The 21,066-nt window shown below is 46.7% G+C and overlaps 1 protein-coding gene across 4 annotated transcripts; it reads right to left on the bottom strand.

Annotated features, from left to right (window-relative positions):
* Positions 1-1,523: 1,523 nt before the first annotated feature.
* On the bottom strand, positions 1,524-17,797 carry LOC112125602 (zinc finger protein 883-like). Of its 4 annotated transcripts, XR_003370256.2 has the most exons (5): positions 17,744-17,797; positions 13,579-13,697; positions 11,152-11,264; positions 8,261-10,018; positions 1,524-2,337 (listed from the first exon to the last, which is right to left on the bottom strand). XR_003370256.2 is itself a non-coding variant. In XM_024223996.2 (4 exons), the coding sequence occupies exons 2-4, from the start codon at positions 13,638-13,640 to the stop codon at positions 8,340-8,342; spliced, it is 1,854 nt and encodes a 617-aa protein (XP_024079764.1). In that variant the 5' UTR covers positions 13,641-13,697; positions 17,744-17,797; the 3' UTR covers positions 8,241-8,339. The 4 variants fall into 4 exon arrangements, 3 of the variants coding, with proteins under 3 accessions (XP_024079764.1, XP_024079766.1, XP_024079765.1); XM_024223996.2 differs by lacking the exon at positions 1,524-2,337 and having other exon boundaries at positions 8,241-10,018; XM_024223998.2 differs by lacking the exon at positions 1,524-2,337 and having other exon boundaries at positions 8,241-10,015.
* Between the last annotated feature and the right edge of the window lie 3,269 nt (positions 17,798-21,066).

The following is a 21,066-nucleotide window of genomic DNA, read 5'->3' as shown; positions in this document are numbered from 1 at the left end:
GGGGAGAAAGAGGGTCAGACGGGCTCATAAGGGCTAGTGGGGGAGGACAGACTGGGGCAGAGACTGAATGTAGTGCCCCTTCCCTGGTGCCACCCCTTCCAATATATGGTCATGTTCCCTTCTGGGGGGTCTTGGGTTGGGAAGACCACCTCTTTTGTACCTGATGGGAGGGGTAAGGAGCGGTGTTACTTTTGGCCATCGTCACTTTCTTGCTGACTCCATGTCTCTTCCTTACACCTTCCCCTCCACTCCAGCTGCTTCATTACCATAGCAACCCCTTGCTTGATTAGGTCCCCTTATCTTCTCGTTACTGAAAGGCAAGGCTAGCAGCTCCCCGGGCGGTGTGTGTGAGTGAAAGCACAAGACTGCACACATGTTCTCCTGCTTGCTTATCAAGCTTGTTTAAATTAAAAGCAAGGCCAGAAGCAAGATTATTATTGTTCAGTTTTTACCCTATTTACTTCACATTTTCCTAACAGCGGTCAGCCAGGGTTTAAAGGAATTATTACTCAGTTCTGTACTAATATGCCTAGTAAAGAAGCTATTTGTTAAAATACAGTTCCTGAATCTTTTTTGTTAGAGACATACTTGCTGACAGGTAGTTTGAAATAAATGATCAAAAAATAATTGAAACTGTTGTGATTATAGTGTGGTATTTTGACAATTAAAATATGCAGAATTTTAAAATATTATGTGTAGCATTTTTAATTTTTTGTTGCAGAATTCCTCCAGGAGTAAATTATCATTGATCAGTGTGTTAATATCAGACACTTTTACTACTTAAAAGCTCTTGTGTACATTGATGCATCAAAAACTACATTGTTTGGTGATCTCTCTGTGACGTTGGATGTTTTTCCTGCACCTCTGCTGTGAAATCTACTAAAAATTTCCATGCCAAAATCATAGCCATAGCCTTAGCCATCAGCATGCGAATGGGTTAGTCTGTGTCCACGCTGCAAAGTAGAGGAGCTCCACACTGAGCGTAAAGCAGCATCCTGGCTCTAGCCCACAACCCAGCAGTGCCAGATAACTGAGTTTGGTGGCACTCTAAACCCAGGGTGAGAGAGTTTTGTGTGGACGAGTGGGGAGTTGGGGCAACATCTGAGTAAATACCTGGGCTAACTTTGCAATGAAAACAGGCCCTTATAGACTAAGAGGACAAAGTTCAGAAGTGATGGGTGACAGGGCGTACATCACAGAGCAGGCATGCTAAGGGGTAAGTAAGGGAAATGTTTGCCATTTTTCTCTCAATCTAGCATAGCACAAGAAAGGAAAAGGAATATTCTGAAATATAAGGACATAACGAGAGAAGTCCAAGCAGAAGCCTGTAAGCATGAGGTGACCCAGGAAGAAGCTACAGAGAGCGAGCTTTTGGGTCTGGTGTTGACTAAAGAGGCTTCGGGCTATAAGCAAAGAAGCCACCCCCTCTTTTGGTTCCTCCTGCCTTTGGAGAAGCAGGACTTTGTACACATTCCTTGTAAACAAACAAAATGGAATCTGGTATTTTCTTTGATACCATCAGTTTCTATTCCCAGCTGGAACATCCCCAAGGCCCCCAGCTTTGACTAGCTGCTGGGGTTAAAAGGGGCCAACAATGTTATAGGGCTCAATGCTCCTCTCATAGAGGAAGACTAAAAAGAGGGGGTTACAGAGAATGCCCAGTAAGAAACCAATCCCAATATACAGAATGGACAGGGTCTACAGGCTCAGACTGGCTTTTTCTACAGGCAAGGAATCTTCAATTTCTAGGGAAAATTAGCTTTGTGAACTCTGCAAACCCCAAAATAGTCTGAGAGAGGTTTCCAAACCAGCCCCCACTGATTTGGGATTTCTAGTCCAACTCAGCCCTGAGCCTAGTTACAGGGTGTGACAAGGTGCAGGGGCCTTACCTGCTCCCAAGTAAACAATGGTTAACTTCGCCTCAGCTTCCCCTTCCTGCTGCCCAGGTGTTCAGAGAAGGGGCTGTAAGACTGGCTTCTTGGGAGACAGGAAGGGGGGAAAATACATTTGGGAAGGCTGGGCTCCACACCCAAGGGTCATACACAGAGTAACTCCAGACGGATCCTAGAGGAGGAGGACCTGGCTGACTGCACATGGATCTTTCTCCTGCATTGTTTGATCAGCTTACCCCAGGTGCGCCTATCTTGTGGGTTCTCCAACTTTCCTGCTGAACGAACACCAAAGGAAGCTTTCCTCAGACTGATTTCTCAGCGTTGTAGATTCCCTGGGACTGTGTAGTTAGTTGAGATCTCCAGGGACAAACGATCAGTTCCAGCACCACCAATTACAGATGAACAAAGCCTCCATGGACAAGAAAAAAGGCTATTTCATCAATACCTACAAAAAACCAAAATCCCATGTGCTCTAATGAGACACTCTGCTTCCTGATTCTAGTGAACTACTATAACCTCCTTCCACAATCTACTGCTAGAAACAGAAACTTATAGCAGAAAGTCAGTACAAAATAGCCCCAAAATAAATTACAATCCTTATCAGCACTGAACAAAACTTCAAATGCAACAGTATAAAGTATGAACTGCTGATTAGAGGTTTAAGTAATTATAATGAAATGAGAGATTGATAGAACATAGAGAAGGAAAGGCCCTAAAAGGTCACATGGTCTATACCCCTTGTAGTAGGGAGGGAGGGCCTGGAGCACTGGGCCTGGTACAAGAGTTAAGGCCTGAACTAGAGTCTGAACCAAAGTCAGGCCATGGATTAAAGCAGATGCTTATAAGCTCACTGTCCAGTACACGAACGTGGCAAAGTTGTTGCTAATATACTAGGCACTAAAGAATTACATAACTATATTCCAGCCAATCCAATGGAATAGAGAAGCTAGTTGCTCCCGTCTCCGGCCCAGCAAAGCTTACCAGATGGTAACAGCCAGCAGTAAAGGCAACCTACAACGTGAATGAATAGTACAAAATTACCTTTGAAGGGTTAAAAATGATGGATTATACCAGTTCCCCAAAGAAAATAAGCTACACCAGCAAATGGAGTCTTTCGCAGTATAAATGTCTATGCTTGTGTTTTGCCAGCACAGCTGTCTGTTAGCAGGTGATGAGGTATGATTTGGGACCAACCTGCTGGCAAAAGCCATGAGTGCAGGTGTGATTATACAGGAAAAACCGCACACTTACCAGTCTAGTTTATTTTGCTTAGGGGAGGGGCTGGAATATACTAAACTGGCACAAGTGCCATTTTGCTCATCTAAGCTGTGTCCACGCTTGCAGCGCTTTGCTAGGATAGTATATTGGTATAGCTATACTGCCAAAGTCTTCCACATGTAGACCTGGCCTGAGTATAAATTTACCCCAACACAATCAATAAAGTACCAAACCTTGTCTGCCTGAAGTGAAGAGTCAAGATCCCCTAAAAATGGGAAACTCTGAAACTGGATAGCTGTCCAGGTGCAGAGAAACACTAGACTCCCCGATTACAAGAGATGAGTTGAGGTGATTATTTAACTTATGCTTTTCAGGTCATCTTCCCTTATCTGTCCTGAGTTTAGTGGTTTAGTCTGGAAGAAGAAATGACTAACATGGGCATTAAATATGGAGATGGTATGAAATTGGTAGGCGCTACGAAGAAAGAGAAATAATTCAAAGGGACCTGCGGAAGTTAGACATACCAGGCAAAATGCTACCTGCCCATGTGGAGCCTTCGTACAAATCAAGATTTTTAAGGTTAAACCTGGAGAAATCAAGTGCTTGCTGTACAAAAATACAAACGTTTGTACTGCATAGTTCTGACTGATTGCCAATGAACTCGCTTGAGTACAAGTAATTTTACCAGGTGTCCTGGTAAATATGTATCAGAAGGGTAGCCGTGTTTGTTGCTTTTTACAGATCCAGACTAAGAGTCCTGTGGCACCTTAAAGACTAACAGACGTATTGGAGCATAAGCTTTCGTGGGTGAATACCTACTTCATCAGACGCATGTAATGGAAATTTCCAGAGGCAGGTATAAATATGCAGACAAGAATCAGTCTGGAGATAACGAGGTTAGTTCAATCAGGGAGGGTGAGGCCCTCTTCTAGCAGTTGAGGTGTGACCACCACGGGAGGAGAAACGGCTTCTGTAGTTGGCTAGCCATTCAGTGTCTTTGTTTAATCCTGAGCTGATGGTGTCAAATTTGCAAATGAACTGAAGCTCAGCAGTTTCTCTTTGAATTCAATGAGAATTCAGTTCATTTGCAAATTTGACACCATCAGCTCAGGATTAAACAAAGACTGTGAATGGCTAGCCAACTACAAAAGCCGTTTCTCCTCCCGTGGTGTTCACACCTCAACTGCTAGAAGAGGGCCTCACCCTCCCTGATTGAACTAACCTCGTTATCTCCAGACTGATTCTTGCCTGCATATTTATACCTGCCTCTGGAAATTTCCATTACATGCGTCTGACGAAGTGGGTATTCACCCACGAAAGCTTATGCTCCAATACGTCTGTTAGTCTTTAAGGTGCCACAGGACTCTTTGTTGCTGGTAAATATGGTCACCCTACTAATCTGCCACTGTGAAAGGGTCATTCTGCAGCTCTACAAGCGGATTCATTCCATTGCTCAGACCTGTGCTGTCAGCAGCAATCTGTCCCACTGCACTTCCTGGGAGTTACTGGTTTCACGCCTCAGTTCTCCTGTATGGCTGTGCATGCTTCTTTTACTCTGTAAAGGAACAGCATTCAAGACATTCCTGTTCCTCAAACTCCCGGGCTCTAGCTTGATTCCCACCCCCACCGCATCTCCCAATTCTCCCGTCCAGGCAAGTCCTACATCCAATCCCACTGCTTTGGGCCCCTGTTAGAGACCCAATTCCTCTCCTCCATGCATCCCCGCCAATTCACTCCTCCATCACCTCCCAGACTTTACTCTTTGTATCTCTCCATTTTGCTCCCTCAAGGCAGTCCAAGTTCTACCTGCAGCAGGCACCTCTTTACCCTCCCCTACTCACAGCATCTGATTCTAGCTTCAACACACCAGCCCAGAGCCAGCCTTAGAAGTGGTCCACCTGGGAGCCGTGGTCAGGGGGATGCCGTGCAGCAGTGCAGAGGTTACAAAAATTCCAGGGACAATAACAAGACTCGGCAAGCCCTGCATCTCCTGAGAGTAGCTGGAATGGATCTTTGAAAGGGAGTCCCCCACTGAACCCCAGTCTGTTCTGGACTGCAGCAAGGAACCCCTCACTGATGCCCACCAGGACCCCGAGCAGGAGGAGATTGCCCAGCCAGTCAGGATATCGCCAGTTCACCAAACCCTGAGGCAGGCACTGCAGCAGACAGGAGATTCTCATAGACTCATAGACTTAAAGGTCAGAAGGGACCATTATGGTCATCTAGTCTGACCTCCCGCATGATGCAGGCCACAAAAGCTGACCCACCCGCTTTCCCTTAACTCAGCTGTTGAAGTCTCCAGATCGTGATTTAAAGACTTCAAGTCACAGAGAATCCTCCAGCTTGCGACCCCTGCCCCATGCTGCCAGCCGGAGACCCATCCTGACACTGCTGGGAAGGGGACCTTTCCCCATAACTATTAGGGGCTATATCAAAATACAACCTTTAAACAGCTTTATTCCAGGTACCCTCAGGGCACCGCCATGGTGGGTGGTTGTGCATTAGGGAAATGCTCCAAAGCAATTTCTCTAAAATATCAAATCCTACAACCATCAGTGAAACATGTTACTCACCCCCCTTCTTATGCTGCTTCCTGCTCCTTCCCACCCACCCACGACAGGGGCCCCCCACTCGTCTCAACGGCTGCACAGCAGGCATGCTTATTGTGGCACCAGAGACAAAGTACCTGGGCTTACAGTTTGATTCATGCCCTCAACTTTTAGCTGCCTTGAGATCTGAGGAGGTACATTGCCTAAAGGAGGCTACAGAGACATGGTAAATGTGTAGCAATATTAAGGCAATCATGGCTATCTGATCCCTTGGGCTTGGAGCCATTCCTGCAAAACTCCATTGATTTCGCAGTGCACATTGTGCTGCTCTGCAGGTATCATAAAAGAGAACTGAAGGCAAAGACGTGACTATTTTTCCATGCACATTACAAGGCAATGCAGCTCACTTGGCTCTACCCTTATAGCTTGTGGTTCCCTTCCACTCCGGCACCAGCCTGACAGAGTGGTGCAGAATAGCTTCCCGGTTTGCCCATGGCTTTGTGGAACAAGACCTTGCTCTGCCCTCAGCATCATATTCGCCAAGTACGGACAGCCTGCAGCTGTGCACATGAGCTTAACCTGCCCCCAGCTGCCCCCCCCCCCACCTTCCCCAATTCCCAGTTCACCACCAACCTGGCATTTCTACAGAGGCCCTATATGAGGAGGAAAGCAAGGTGGAAAAAGATCTTACCATCTCCAAGCTTTGGTGGTCCCATGTGAATGGAATTCCAAAACGAAGGAAAAGCAACACTTTATTGTCTCAGTTCTAGTCTCCATGCCAATAATAATAGCTACTTGTGCTGTTTCTACCCCTCCCCTGGTCCTGACACATCACTGCCCACATGGACAGAAGCATTATCCGTGGCTGAACGCCAGGCAAATCTTCCGGGGGGGGGGGGAAGAAGAGAGAGAGAGAGAGAGCGCACGTGCACATGAGAAGGCATTTATGTGTTGGCATCTGTAAAGGCAGAAGAAGACTGAAGAGTGGAGGGAAGGTTTCCTTTACCATGACACCAAGGAGAGATGAGGATGGTGAGCTGTGGACAGAGCGCATTGACAAGATAATGAGGGTGATACAAAGGCAGGCAGCCCTGCTAGAGAATGAAGCGGCACTAAATTCACAGGCAACCCAACTTAGCCATTTGAGGACACTGCATACTGGGAGCATCCCTTCCCCGCCCCAACTCCAGACAATTCGCAAGTTTGATAAAATACCATTTTAATTCCAAAGATGTACTAATTTTTTTTTATCCTTAAGAACAAAAAACCCAACAGCCTGCTGGTGTACTGTCAGATCAGAAATTACCCCCTCTCCCCAAATCAGACAACCAACACAGAATATTTTCCAGGGATGTGCCCAGTCTAGTGTTAAAAGGCCCAAGCAACATGAATCTCATCACTTCTCATTGGAGACTGTTCCACAGCTGTTCTGGGATCTCATGCCTCTGCAATTACAACCCAAAATTACATTTGTTTTTCTCTTCTACAAAGGCACAAAGCTGGGAACAGAACTCAACAGTGCTGGACTCTCAGTCACAACCTCTAATTCATTAGTGATATTCTGAGCTAGACTCAGGCAAGATGACTGTACAATGACACACCCGAAAGCAAACATCTCTATACTGTTGCCTTTTATCGTCAGCGCCACTCACGCTAGCTTTCTTTGCCAGTGACTATTTGTATTTCACATCACTTTTGCCCACATGCAGCAGTTTTCATTTTTCTACCTACCCTGTTGATTTCTACCCATATGGGGTGCCTAATCCCCCAGACCCCTTTGACTTATTTCTCTTTCCTCAATGGCATTTGCAGCTCGCACCAGTTTTACACCATCTGAATAGTTAATGACCGTGTAAGTTACTCCCTCTTCCAGGCGGAACAGTCCCGATGACAGATGATTGAATACAAGACCTGAAAAGCAGAAGCTAAATCAGCTCTGATCAATTCTTGTGACCGGGGGGGAGGGGGGGAGGAAGGAGCACGAGGGGGGAGGGGGGAGAGGGAGTCTATTCTTTCTCTGCACATGGACAGGTATCAAGTTGCAGTCTCTTGCTCATTTTTAGGGGAGCTTAACTATTCACTTCAGGCAATCAACGCTTTGTTACTTACTGTGTTGGAGTCCTACACTTGTAAGGCTTTGCCAATATAGCTATACCAATGTATTATACCAATATACAATACCCGCATACTGCTGCTAACATGGACTCAGGTGATGCTGGCAAAATAGCATTTTGCTGGTATAGTTTATTACAGTGTCCGTCCTCATCCCCGCACAAACAAAATAAATTCTACTGGTAAAAGTGCAAATTTTGGCAACGTAACTGTGCCTACACTAGGGGCACATTGTTCACTCACACATCACACCTCATCACACCCTTAATAGACATAACTGCTGGCAAACTCTGTAGTGTAAGCATAGTTATATCAGCAAATGAGTCCATTTGCCAGGATGGTATATTGTTGGGGAAACTGGTATAATTTATACCAGCAAAACTCTTGCCAGTATAAGAAGGTCAAGGCAAGTTTCCTAGAGACCTTAATTCAGTTTGATACAGTGAAGTTGAACAACAACATGGCACTTCTGACTGAAGGTTCTCTCACCCATGGAATATTTATAGGATTTTCCTTCTGTGTGAATACTCTTATTGTCAAGAGCGTGGAGTTCATATGGAAGCATCTCTTACGGGTTCTCCCTGGTGTGAGTTCTCTGGTGTTTAATAAGGTTGGAGCTCCGATTGAAGGTTTTCTCACAATCACTACATCTAAAAGGTCTCTCTCCCGTGTGGATTTTCTGATGCTGAAGGAGATGTGAGCTCTGAATGAAGCTTTTCTCACACACTGGACATTTATAAGGTCGTTCTCTAGTGTGAGTTCTCTGATGCTGAATTAGATGTGAGCTGTAAACGAAGCCTTTGTCACAGTCAGCACACTTGTAAGGTTTCTCTGCTGCGTGGGTTTTCTGATGGAGCATAAGCTGCGAACTGCGACTGAAACTCTTCTCACAGCTAGGGCATGTGTAAGGTCTTTCCACATGGTGGGTTCTCTTGTGCTGAAGAAGGCGGGAGTTGCTAGTGAAGGTTTCCTCACACTGGCTGCATTTATAGCTCTGGTCTCCCACGTGGATTAATTTGTGTTTATTTAGCACTGAGCTTCGGCTGAAACTTTTCTCGCACTCAGGACATTTAAAGGGTTTTTCTTGCGTGTGGACTCTCTGGTGCTGAATGAGATGGGAGCTCTGGTGGAAACTTTTCTCACAGTCCAGGCATTTGTAGGGTTTCTCTCCCCTGTGCGCTCTCTGATGGAGCATCAGGTGCGAGCTCTGAATGAAGCTTTTGTCACAGTCGGGACACTTATAGGGTCTCTCCCCCGTGTGGATTCTCTGATGCTTAATAAGATTTGAACTCTTGTTGAAGCTTTTGTCGCATTCGGAGCATTTATAGGGCTTCTTTCCTCTGTGGCTCTTCTGATGTTTATGAAGGTCCGAGACAAGACCAAACCACTCCTCACAGCCATCGCACTTGTAGAGTTCCTCTCCTGCGTGCATTCTCTGATGCAGAATGAAATGAGACCTGATCAAAAAGGTTTCCTCACATTCCCCGCATGTATAGGGTTTCTGTTCTGTGTGGACTCTCTGATGTTTAATAAGATTTGCACTCTGTACAAAACACTTTGCACAGGTAGGGCATTTATAGGGTCTCTCTCCTGTGTGGAGTCTCCGATGCTTTATAAGAGTCGAGCTCCAGCTGAAGCTTTTCTCACAGTCGGGGCATTTATAAGGTTTCTCACCTGTATGGACTCTCTGGTGTTTAATAACTGATGAGATCCAGCTAAAACTTTTCTCACACTGGGGGCACTTGTGGGGTTTCACTCCATTGTGAACATTTTGATGCTGAATAAGCCGTGTGCTCCGAATGAACCTTTTCCCACACTTGTCACATTTGTAGGGTTTCTCTTGAGTATGCGTTCGCTGATGATCAATCAGCTCTGATCTCTGTCGGAAGCTTTTCTCACACTCGGTACATTTATAGGGTCTCTCCCCCGTGTGGATTCTCTGGTGCTGAAGAAGATGTGAGCGGCGAGTGAAGCTTTTGTCACACTCAGTACATTTATGGGGTCTCTCTCCTGTGCGAATAGGAATGTTTTGGCATTTGCTGAAAGGTCTTTCATTTGGAGTGGATTTCTCCACGCTCTCATCCCCTATGTTCCTGTGTTGGCCGGCTGGCCCACGTTCACCCTCACACGTATTTCCCTCAGAGCTATTTGCTTTCTCTCTCTGTGATAAATTCCTGTGCTCTGCCAAACCCTCAGAATTTCCCTGCTGATGATTCTCTTCAGTCTTCCACTTGATTCCATCATCTGCTGGAATAAATGGAGAATCCAGATGTTACTTCAACACACAAAAGACATTGGACTTGTGAATGTAAAGCATATAATGTTGGCATTCTGACTACAGGCTCTATTGGAAGGAATATTTTCAGCTTTTCTATCTCCCTTCAGGAGTGTTGTATGTACAGGAGGTAACTGTTCCACTGTACTCAGCACTGTGGCCTCAGATAGAGTACTGTGTCCAGTTTTGGGTGCCACACTTGAAGAAAGATGTGGACAAATTGGAGACCGTCCAGAGAAGAGCAACAAAAATGATAATAGGCTTAGAAAACCACATTTATGCAGAAAGGTTTATAACAACTGGGCACATTTAGTCTGGAGAAAAGATGACTGAAGGGGGACCCCATAACAGTCATTAAGTACGTGAAGGGCTGTTAGAAAGACGATGGTGATCAATTGTTCTCTATGTCCACAGAAGGAAGGACAAGAAGCTTAATCTGAAGCAACAGAGATTTAGGTTAGATATTATGGAAAACTGTCAAACTCCAAGGATAGTTAAGCACTGGAACAGGTTAACTGACAAAGCCCTGGCTGGGATAATTTAGTTGGGGTCGGTCCTGCTTTGAGCAGAGGGTTGGACTAGATGACCTCCTGAGGTCTCTTCCAACCCTAATCTTCTATGATTCTATGAACTAAGGAGGTTGTGGAATCGGTCTCATTGCAGGTTTTTCAGAACAGGTCAAACACTTGTCAGGGTTGGTTTAGGTTTCCTAGGACTGGGTCCTGTCTCAGTGCAGGCAGATGAACTAAATGAGCCTCTGAAGGTCCCTTCCAGCTCTACATTTCTGATTCAGAAGCTCCCTCTCCACCTCCTGGCTTAGCTAATGTCTCAAAGCTCTACAGAGAGGCAAGACAATGATATCCACTATGTCCTGCCATCCCACCTGACCACTCAGAAGTCCGAAGGGGGAGGCTACAGTCCAAAGCCAGTCAAGATAGGTAGGAATCCATGACAGACGCCTGCCAAAAAGATGTAATAACAGCTGGCTACTAAGCTGACTGGAGGGGACAAAAGCTGTTTCAATAGAAGCTCATGAAATGTGGGCTTCTTTCTCAGCTCATTACCTCACTCAACGTTTCTGAAGAGTTCATTAGTTATTACTTACCAAAGGAGACCCCTTTAGAAAGGTCTCTTTCCCTCGAATCCTGGTGAGCCCGGACACATGGCTCTTCCCCATGTTCAGTCAGGGATGCAACGTCTGGTTTGGTGACAGCACGCCTGTTAGTGGGGGGGAAAAAAAAAAAAAAAAAAAAGAATCACGCGATGTTTTCTGTTACTTGGCAAGCACAGAGTTTTTGGTATTTTGTAAAAAGTCTCATTCAGCATTACTGCTTCCCACGATTGTCCTTCCAATGGAGCATTTCAACCTGTCCCCAAATATATTAGCTGCCATATTGTTTGCAGTTTTGTTATTTTGCAACTTTCCCTATTGTTTTCCTGTCCTCATTGGCGTTTGCAGTTCTTCCCAGTTTAGCATCACCTCCTAAATCCATTGGCATGCTGCTTACCTCCCCATCCAGCGCAATGATGACCATTTTAACTGCTGGACAAATGCTGCTGTAACCTTCTCCCAACCCAGAACATGGCTATTTGTTGTTAATTCTAGTTTGATCTTTGGACTGTTCTATATCCAAGAAATTGTTCTCCTAACCCACCCAAATTTTGGGAGTAAGGTTTTGCGAGATACTATATCAAATGCTGTACTAAAATACCAGTATCAGTCTCTTTAATGGGTCTCTTCCGTCATATGATTCCCAGATTTTAAGGCCAGAAGATACCACTGTGATCATCTAATCTGGCCTCCTGCATAACACAGGCTATAGTCTAGGAGAGAAAGGCCCCAAAAATGAATACAGCATTATTTAAGGTGAAGATGCACCATAGATAACTTTGTAATGTTTTCTGTCTGTCACAGTACAGCCTAATATCTTAATTTCTTACTCAGTAACCACTGCACACTGAGCAAACATCTTCATTGATGTGTCCACAATGACACCTTGATCTCTGTCCTAAGAGGTTACAAGGAACTGGGATTGAGATTCAATGTATTTCTGCAGGAGTCTCATAAAAGACAAACACCACATAATTTTACAGAACTTTTTGGCCATAAACGAGTTAGATGAGAGACAGGCAATTTCCTGGCTGATTGTGTGGATGCTGAATTGCAGAAAATTGAAATTGCTTCTATTAGAATATTGACTCTCTTTCCACGTGGAACATCCCTTATTTGCACCGATGCATCATGCGCAATGACCCAGCAACTCATTTCTGCTTGTGGGCTAGACAGAGATGGAGAAGTACAGCCATTGTCCTAAACCAGAAAATATTGTAAAGAGAGGGATTAGTGCTACCTTCTGTATTTTGAGTCTCCATTGACTGGAGCAGATTTTTTTCCCCCCACAAAGGAATGCAAGTGCAAACGTGAGAAAAACCCTGATCTGAAGATCACTCAGGCCCCTTACAGCTCATGCCACTTCTACAAACTAGTGAACACAGTAACTCCATGCTTAACGTTGTAGTTCTGTTCCTGAAAAATGCTACTTTAAGCAAAACAATGTTAAGCAAATCCAATTTTCCCATAAGAATTAAGGTAAATGGGAGGAGGGGTTAGGTTCCAGAGAAATTTTTTTCGCCAGACAAAAGACATTGTGTATATACGTGTGTATACATATACACACACACACACACACACACACACACACAGTAGAAGTTTTAAACAAAAAATTTAATACTGTACACAGCAATGATGATTGTGAAGCTTGGTTGAGGTGGTGGAGTCAGAGGGTGGGATATTTCCCAGGGAATGCCTTGCTACTAAATGATGAACTAGCACTCAGCTGAGCCCTCAAGGGTTAACACATTGTTGTTAATGTAGCCTCACACTCTACAAGGCAGCAGGAATGGAGGGAGGGGAGACAGCATGGCAGAGAGAGACAGATACACACTGTGTGAGAGAGAGGCGCATTGCCCCTTTAAGTACACTGACCCCACTCTAAGTACATTGCCTTTTTAAGCAGATTAGCAAGTTGAGACAGCAGCTGCTGCCAGCAAGCTCCTTCTGTTCTAAGCCCTGTTGTGTCCCTCCCTCCCTGCCCCCCCCCCCCCCGCTCTGTGGAGATAAGGTACAGAAGCGGGGGGGGGGCAGGAGCAAGAAGGGGACACCCTGACATTAGAACCTCTCTTCCTCCCACCTCTGCACAGCAAGCAGGAGGCTCCCGGGAGCAGCACACGGCAGTGGGGGGAGGGACAGCTGAACTGCCCGGCAGTTGATAGCCTGCTGGGTGGCTGCCGCACAGGGAATTTAGGGGAGCTGATAAGGGGGCTGCCAGTCCACCCTGGATCTAAGCCCCCACCAGCTGGCTCCAATGGGCTGCTCTTTGTGCAAGCAGTGGACAAAGCAGGCGGCTGCCAAACAACATTATAAGGGAGCACTGCGCAACTTTAAATGAGCATGTTCTCTAATTGATCAGCAATGTAACAACGAAACAACGTTCACCGGGACGACTTGAGGAGTTACTGTAATAATTTTTACCCAGTGAGATCAAAGTCTTGTAGTTGTCCCTCATCTCGTCCTTCTACAGCTCCTTCTGCCATCCTGCTAGCTCCTCCCACTCCTCCTCAGGAGAGCTAGACAGCGATGTCAACCATAGCCTGAAATGACAAATGAAACACGCTCTGGATCCAGACTCCTGGGGGAGAGACACAGGCAGTCCTTGGCACGGAGAGGTGTGAAATGAGGGAGGATGCGACTCCAGCTTGGGAATGCACAGAAAGCTTGTTATTACATACTGACTTCCATGTTCTTCCCGTAGCTAAGGAGGAAGTGCAGCCGGTATCTGAGGCCTACAACAGTCTTAGTTCTTGTTAGTACTATGAGAGATGAACAGTCTGAGGTGCTGATCAGCCCCCAACTGATCAGCTAGTAGAAAGGCTTGAAGTTTAAAAGAAAATATTTATAAATATTTTTACAAATACAAGGACCAATTTCCATCCATTTTGATTTACGGCCTCTTGTTATTTATTCTCAAGGATTCAGGCATTTTCTGGGGATTCATCAAGTTCGCCAAATCCCAAAATCACCATACATTTTTAAGCACTAATGATCTTCATTTGAAAATCTATCCTTATAAAGTGGAAACAACAAGGAGTCCTTGTGGCACCTTAGAGACTAACAAATTTATTTGAGCATAAGCTTTCATGGGATATAACCCACTTCATCAGATCCATGGAGTGGAAAATACAGTAAGCAGGTACATGAAAAGATGGGAGTTGCCATACCAAGTGTGGGGGAGGCAGTGCTAACGAGGCCAATTCAATCAAAGTGGATGTGGCTCATTCCCAGCAGTTGACAAGAAGGTGTGACTATCAACATAGGGAAAATTATTTTTTGTAGTGACCCAGGGTTATTCCCAGTTCTCTTCCTGTTTAAAATGTTTGTGATCCACTCAAGGATCAAAAGCAAAGACATGTAACTTAGGCGACCAGCCACCATGCAAATAATGAAGAGTGATCCATTGATGAGAACAACCCCATGAATGAAAATCAATTGCCCAAAAGATGCAGCAAACATCAGGAGCAGTTCACAAATGAGTCATTCCCCAAAGTAGTAAATGTGCAACATAAGTTAATCATAATAAATCCTTCCAACAGCAAGCATTGTCAGCTACTTACTTGGTACGTACTTGATAAACTTTGACCAGGTCTTTCATTAAAATCTTTTTGGTAAAAAATGGGGTTGTCAAAGAAACTGCACTCTTTCTCCCACCCAATCAAACATGTCTTTGGAGGTGAAGTTTTAGTTTTCAGAAACACTTTCGAAACAAATAAGTTGAGGGAGAGGTTATTTTTTGGTATGTCTGAAATTATTTATTTAAAAATGGTGGGGAAATGCCCTCTCTATTTTTTCCTCCCATCACCCTCCTCCCCCATTCTTCTCATTAGAGAAGTGTGAGGGGAAAAAATTTTTTACATTCAAAAGTAACCTTTTTCCTTTGAAAAAGCAAACCTGGATTGTGTCTCTTGCTCACATATTCAGGGTCACACTGCTCACCAGATTTGGGGTTGAGAAGGAATTTTCCTCCAGCTCAGAATGGTGAGAACCCCTAGGGTCTTTTCTGCCTTCCTCTGTAGCATGGGGCATGGATCACCTGCTGTGATTTCCTGTGCACATCTCATCTAATCATTCCCTGACATCACAGGGACCTTGGCCTCACCTGTTCTCTTTTTCTCAGAGCCAAAATATTTTGGTCTGACTAAAGTCTTTGGGCTTAATACAGTTAGTGAGATGTAATGGCTTGTGATATGCAGGAGGTCAGACTAAAAGATCTGATGGTCCTTTCTAGATGTAAATGCTACAAAACCTTTTCCCCCCCAAATGAGAAAAAAGTGTTTTCCCCTCATTTTCTGTTATGTTTAAATTTCTTACCCCTTTTCCGTACTTTTTAAATAAAAAAAAAACTGTGGGGGAGGGGAGTTTAAAAAGAAAGTGAAGGATTTCCCCCACCAAAATGAAAATAATTTTTTTCACTGAAAAACACATTTTTGCATTGCACACGCAAACTTTGTTTTAACTTTTTTTTCACAGAACATGAGTTTTGACTAGCTCGAATACTTAGTTACTAACAGCATCTGCAAGATACAAATCAGAGCTCTTCATTGTCACTCAGATCAGACTAGGAAATCCCCAGGAAAAGTTCCTCCCAGGTGCAGCATGGAGAGTTAGACAGTAACACTGCAATTAAGCAATGTTTTAAATACAGCTGGTTTGAAACAGGTTACACAGTTCAGGAGAGACACAGGTTACACTAGAATCCATCACTTTATCCTCTGTCCACAAGCAAAACAGTCCAAGAACTTCATTGTCAAAGCTCTACTTGGGCAGAGGTGTCTCTGGCCATTCCCCTTTGAATCAGGCAGTGTATGTTTTGCAGCTGTAGTTTGGAAGCCAGTGGGTCATCTGGGGCAGGTTTCACACAGGGACACTGCCAACTGAAAACAATATTGGCTTAACTACAGACTTGCTTAGTTAGTTTTGATCTCGGCAACAGAACAGGAACTTCAAACAAAATTCTTGCTTCTCCCTGAGAGGCTCATTTGGCAGTTCTGCAAACCAATTATTCATTCGCTCAGATCTGTACTGTCAATGGCAATTTGTCCCTCACACCCCAGGAGTTGCTGGTAGAGTGCCCCAGGCACTCTTCCTTACACTCCTTAAAGGAACAGCATTTCCTGCATCTCAGACCCCCAGGCTCCAGCCTGCTTCCCAGCCCACAGCATCTTCCAATTCTCCCCTCCATGTGACTCCTAAATCCAATCCCTCTGCTTCAGGCCCCTGTTAGAGACCCAATTCCCTTCCCCCCCCATGTATCCCCCCCAATTCACTCCTCCATCCTCCACTCTTTGTATCTTTCCATTTTGCTCCCCCACCTTCCCTACCAATCATAGCTGCTCATTCCATCCTCACTGCCAATCTGCTTCCCAGTCACCTTGGCTCCCACCCCCTTCCTCACACCTATTGCTCCACCTGGGTAAACTGGAGCATTTCTCAGGCTAGGTCTACACTACTAACCTGAATCGGCGGGTAGAAATCGACCTCTCGGGGATCGATTTATCGCGTCCCGTCAGGACACGACAATCGACGCTCTTACTCCACCAGCGAAGGTGGATTTTGCCGCCGTCCTCACAGCGGGGTAAGTCGGCTGCGATACGTCGAATTCAGCTACGCTATTCGCGTAGCTGAATTTGCGTATCTTAAATCGACCCCCCCCTGTAGTGAAGACATAGCCTCAGAGCTTGTCTCCACTACCTGCTGGATCGGCGGGCAGCGATCGATCCTAGAGGCAATAAATCGACTGCTGGGCGCTCTCCCGTCGACTCCGGTACTCCACCAGAACGAGAAGCGCAAGCGGAGTCGACGGGAGAGCGTCAGCGGTCAACTTACTGCAGTGAAGAGACTGCGGCGGGTGGATCGAAGTACGTCAACTTCAGCTCCGCTATTCACGTAGCTGAAGTTGCGCATCTTAAATCGACCCCGCACCGTAGTGGAGACAAGCCCTCAGACGTACCACTTCGTGTCCCAGGGCTCTCCCAGACTTCCAGCCTCCCAACTGAAACCCACTGGTGCTCCCCACTGGCAACCAACCTTCTCCCTGCTTGCTCTTGAACGCCAACAGGCTTCAGTTACCCAGTCCCAGACCTGCCCCAGGTTCTGACCCCAGCAGCTCCTGGGCTCGCACCCTCTGCGGCGCCCCTTGTGTCACTCCCATGGCAAGGCTGGGGCGCTGCCGGAGCCCCAGGGACACACGGACCCCCGACACAACGCCAGCAGCCCAGCAGCGGCCTGTGGAGCCAGCAGAGCTGCGGACCCGCTTTGTGCCCGCGGCGGGCGGGCTCGAGTTCTCCGCCCCGCTCAGCGCCGGGCTCGCTCCAGAGGTTAGCTCGGGACCGGGATAATTCACGCGAGGAACTTAGCGCCTTGGTGACGGCGAGTCCGGACACCGGCGCGGGCTGCGAGCAGCCGGGCTCCCCCGGCGGAGCGGGACCCTGACCCGGGCCAGGCCCCCCGTTCCCGCCACCGCAGCCCCGGGGACCCGGCCCAGCCGCCGCGACCCTCCCGCCTGTCCCCGAGCCCGGGCCGTCCCTAGCCAGCCCCGCTCAGCAGCGCCCGGGCGGCTCGTTCCGGCCCCGGCCGGGCTCACCTCGCGCCGCCGCCATCGCGCCGCCGAGCCCGGGCAGCGTCAGCGCCAGCCCCGCCCGCCGCCAGCCTGCAGCCCGCTCCCCGCACCGCCGGGCCCAGGCCGCGCTGGGGGCTGAACGTTCCCCCGCCAGAGCCCGGCGGCTGAGCCGGGTCCAGAGCCGAACTCACAGACCTGGGGGCGGGGCAGGCCTAGCCCCTCTCCTCCCGGGGGGGGGGGCGGGCCCCAGTATATTTACATCATCCCTGACCCCACCCTAGGGTGCCAACACCCCTGCCCCGCCCCTTCTCGGGGGGGGGGGGGGGTGTGAGCAGGGATTTCCCTAGACCACCCCCAATTACCCAACACCCCCTCCTCAGTTACATGCAGTGTTGCCAATTTAGCCTTTGGTTGGAAATTTGAATTGAAATTGAAACATTAATATACACTTTAAAAGTATATACCAGCGGTGGTTCTCAAATGTTGTACTGGTGACCCCTTTCACATAGCAAGCCTCTGAGTGCGACCCCACCCCCTTATAAGTGAAAAACACTTTTTAATCTATTTAACACCATTATAAATGCTGGTGGCAAAGTGGGGTTTGGTGGAGGCTGCCAGCTTGCAACCCCCCATGTAATAACCCCCCGATCCCCAGTTTGAGAACCCCTGATATACTGTATATGAGAAACAGGGCCGGCTCCAGGCACCAGCTTGCCAAGCAGGTGCTTGGGGCAGCCACTCTGGAGAGGGGCGGTAGGTCCAGCTATTCGGCGGCAATTCGGCGGACGGTCCCTCACTCCTGCTTGGAGCGAAGGACCTCCCACCGAATTGCCGCCACAGATCGCGATCGCGGTCGCTGCTTTTTTTTTTTTTTTTTGCCCCTTTGGGCGGCAACAACCCTGGAGCCGGCCCTGATGAGAAAGTACTTGTACCTGAGAAAGCATAATGGGTTTGAAAAGTATGAACAAAGACTAGCTTCCTCATACAGCTGTTATTTATGACAATGTCGGCACATTTGTTTCTGGTATATTAGCCTACCTAATCATTTCAAATTATTATTTATAAGCAAGGTCTGAATGAGCTCTTCCCTGACAGCTAGTGCTGAGCCAATGGTGGGTGGAAAGGCTTCAGGACCAGACTGTATTTACATGAACACACCTACTCTGCCTAGGTATCCAGCAGACAGAGCTGTGCTGCACAAGTGAACAATTTTGGCTGGTGTTGGGTCACAAATCACTTAAGTATGAAATGTGGGGGTCGTGAAATGTTGTTCTCCTTATTCCCCCAGTGCTTAATTTGTGCTAGGGCTTGCCAGGGCAGAGACCCGGCACCTCTAGGCTCGGCAGTTCAGAGCCCTGGGGCCTCTGGGCTTGTCACATCAGTTATGAAAGTAACAAACTTGCTTGAGCCCCAGCAACTCTTTCATTACAAATGAAGCACTGGACATCCTCGGCTGAACTGCACTCCCTAAGCAGGAGGTTTGGATGCCATATCCTAGTGAAGAGAGAGCGGGTCAGGCACAGGTGTTTTGCTTGGTGGTGTGGGCTCTGCCTAAGAGTCACAGGCACTATTTGACCTGTCCCTCTCTCCTGTTTAGAGAGAGAGCTGATTAGGCTTCATAGAGAGTCTTTTGGTTTGTTAAGTGATCACTAGAGCTGAAATCACTGATAATCAGGTCTAAGTGCTTAGACCTGCTGTGGGACAGTGTTTCTGTGAAAGAGACGGCCCAGCCTGCACTAGCAGCGAGGTTCCCCCACAGAGCTGAAATCACTGACAGCTGGGTGGAACCTCGAGCGACCGACTTGCAGAGGTCACAGTGGCAGGTGACAGAAGAAGGTGACGGTGCAGGGACATTGGGGACAGAGCTGTAGAGTGAACAGTGGCACGACAAACAACAGCGGCCAGAGCATTGGACTATGTTTTAGTGACTGCTCCAGAATGCTAGATTTGTGACTGGGAAACATATATAAATATACGTTTCATAGTAGGCCAAGATTTTTAAAATGCATTATTTGCCAAGGTCATTATCTCACATCATCACTATCTCAAGAGGTCATTATCTTGGAGAGTTTCTGTACTAAACTTTCTTATTATAATTATTTTGTATGTAAGAACAGCCATATTGGGTCAGACCAGTGGTCCATCTCTCCCAGTATCCTGTCTTCCGACAGTGACTATTCCAGGTGCTTCAGAGGGAATGAACAGAACAGGGAATCATCGAGTGATCCATCCCCTGTCGTCCACTCCCAGCTTCTGGCGAACAGAGGCTAGGGACACTCAGAGCATGGTGTTGCATCCCTGCCCATCCTAGCTAATAGTCATTGATGGACCTAACCTCCCATGAACCCTGTTATAATTTTGGCCTTCACAACATCCCTGGCAAAAAGTTCCACAGGTAACTGCGTTGTGTGAAGAAATACTTCCTTTTGTTTGTTTTAAACTTGCAGCCTATTAATTTCATTGGGTGACCCCTGGTTCTTGTGTTAAGTGAACGGGTAAATAACACTTCCTTATTTATTTTCTCCACACCAGTCAAGATTTTATAAGCCTCTATCATATCCCCTCTTAGTCATCTCTTTTCCAAGCTGAAAAGTCCCAGTCTTTTTAATCTCTTCTCATATGGAAGCTGTTCCATACACCTAATCATTTTTGTTGCCCTTCTCGGTACCTTTTCCAATTCCAAGATATCTTTTTGAGATGGGGTGACCAGAACTGCACACAGTATTCAAGATGTGGGCATATCATGGATTTATATAGTAAAAGTGGAGGAGCTTGGTATGCCAGACTGATCAGCCAAGCCAATACTGACAACCTATATGAAAAGGCTGCAAAACACCATGCCTCTGGACTGCATCACCATGCAGAAAGCCTTATAAACCAGTCACTGTCAAAGTCAATTTTAGAAGAACTTCATGGGGCTGTTAAGAATGCTGGAGACACAACTCAGTTTATAGTGTGATAGCTGTGCTAGTCTGTATCAGCAAAAAGAACAGGAGTACTTGTGGCACCTTAGAGACTAACAAATTTATTTGGGCATAAGCTTTCATGATGATATACACAGAGAACATGAAAAAATGGGTGTTGCCATACCAACTATAACGAGACTCATCAATTAAGGTGGGCTATTATCAGCAGTAGAAAAAAAACTTTTGTGTGTGTGTGTGTGTGTGTGTCTCTCTCTCTCTCTCTCACACACACACACACACACACACACACACACGACTTAGTGTCTCTTCTCCCCCACCCCCTTTCCAGCTGCTTGGTTACCATAGCAACCCCATGCTCCATTCAGTCCCCTTATCTTCTCAGGTTATTGAAAGGCAAGGCTTTTACTTTGCGGTGGGGAG

Source organism: Terrapene carolina, unplaced genomic scaffold (assembly GCF_002925995.2).
Source record: "Terrapene carolina triunguis isolate 2854851 unplaced genomic scaffold, T_m_triunguis-2.0 Scaffold951, whole genome shotgun sequence".
NCBI lineage: Eukaryota > Metazoa > Chordata > Testudines > Emydidae > Terrapene > Terrapene triunguis.
The sequence above is the reverse complement of the archived record's forward strand: the minus strand, read 5'-3'. Positions and strand labels throughout refer to the sequence as shown.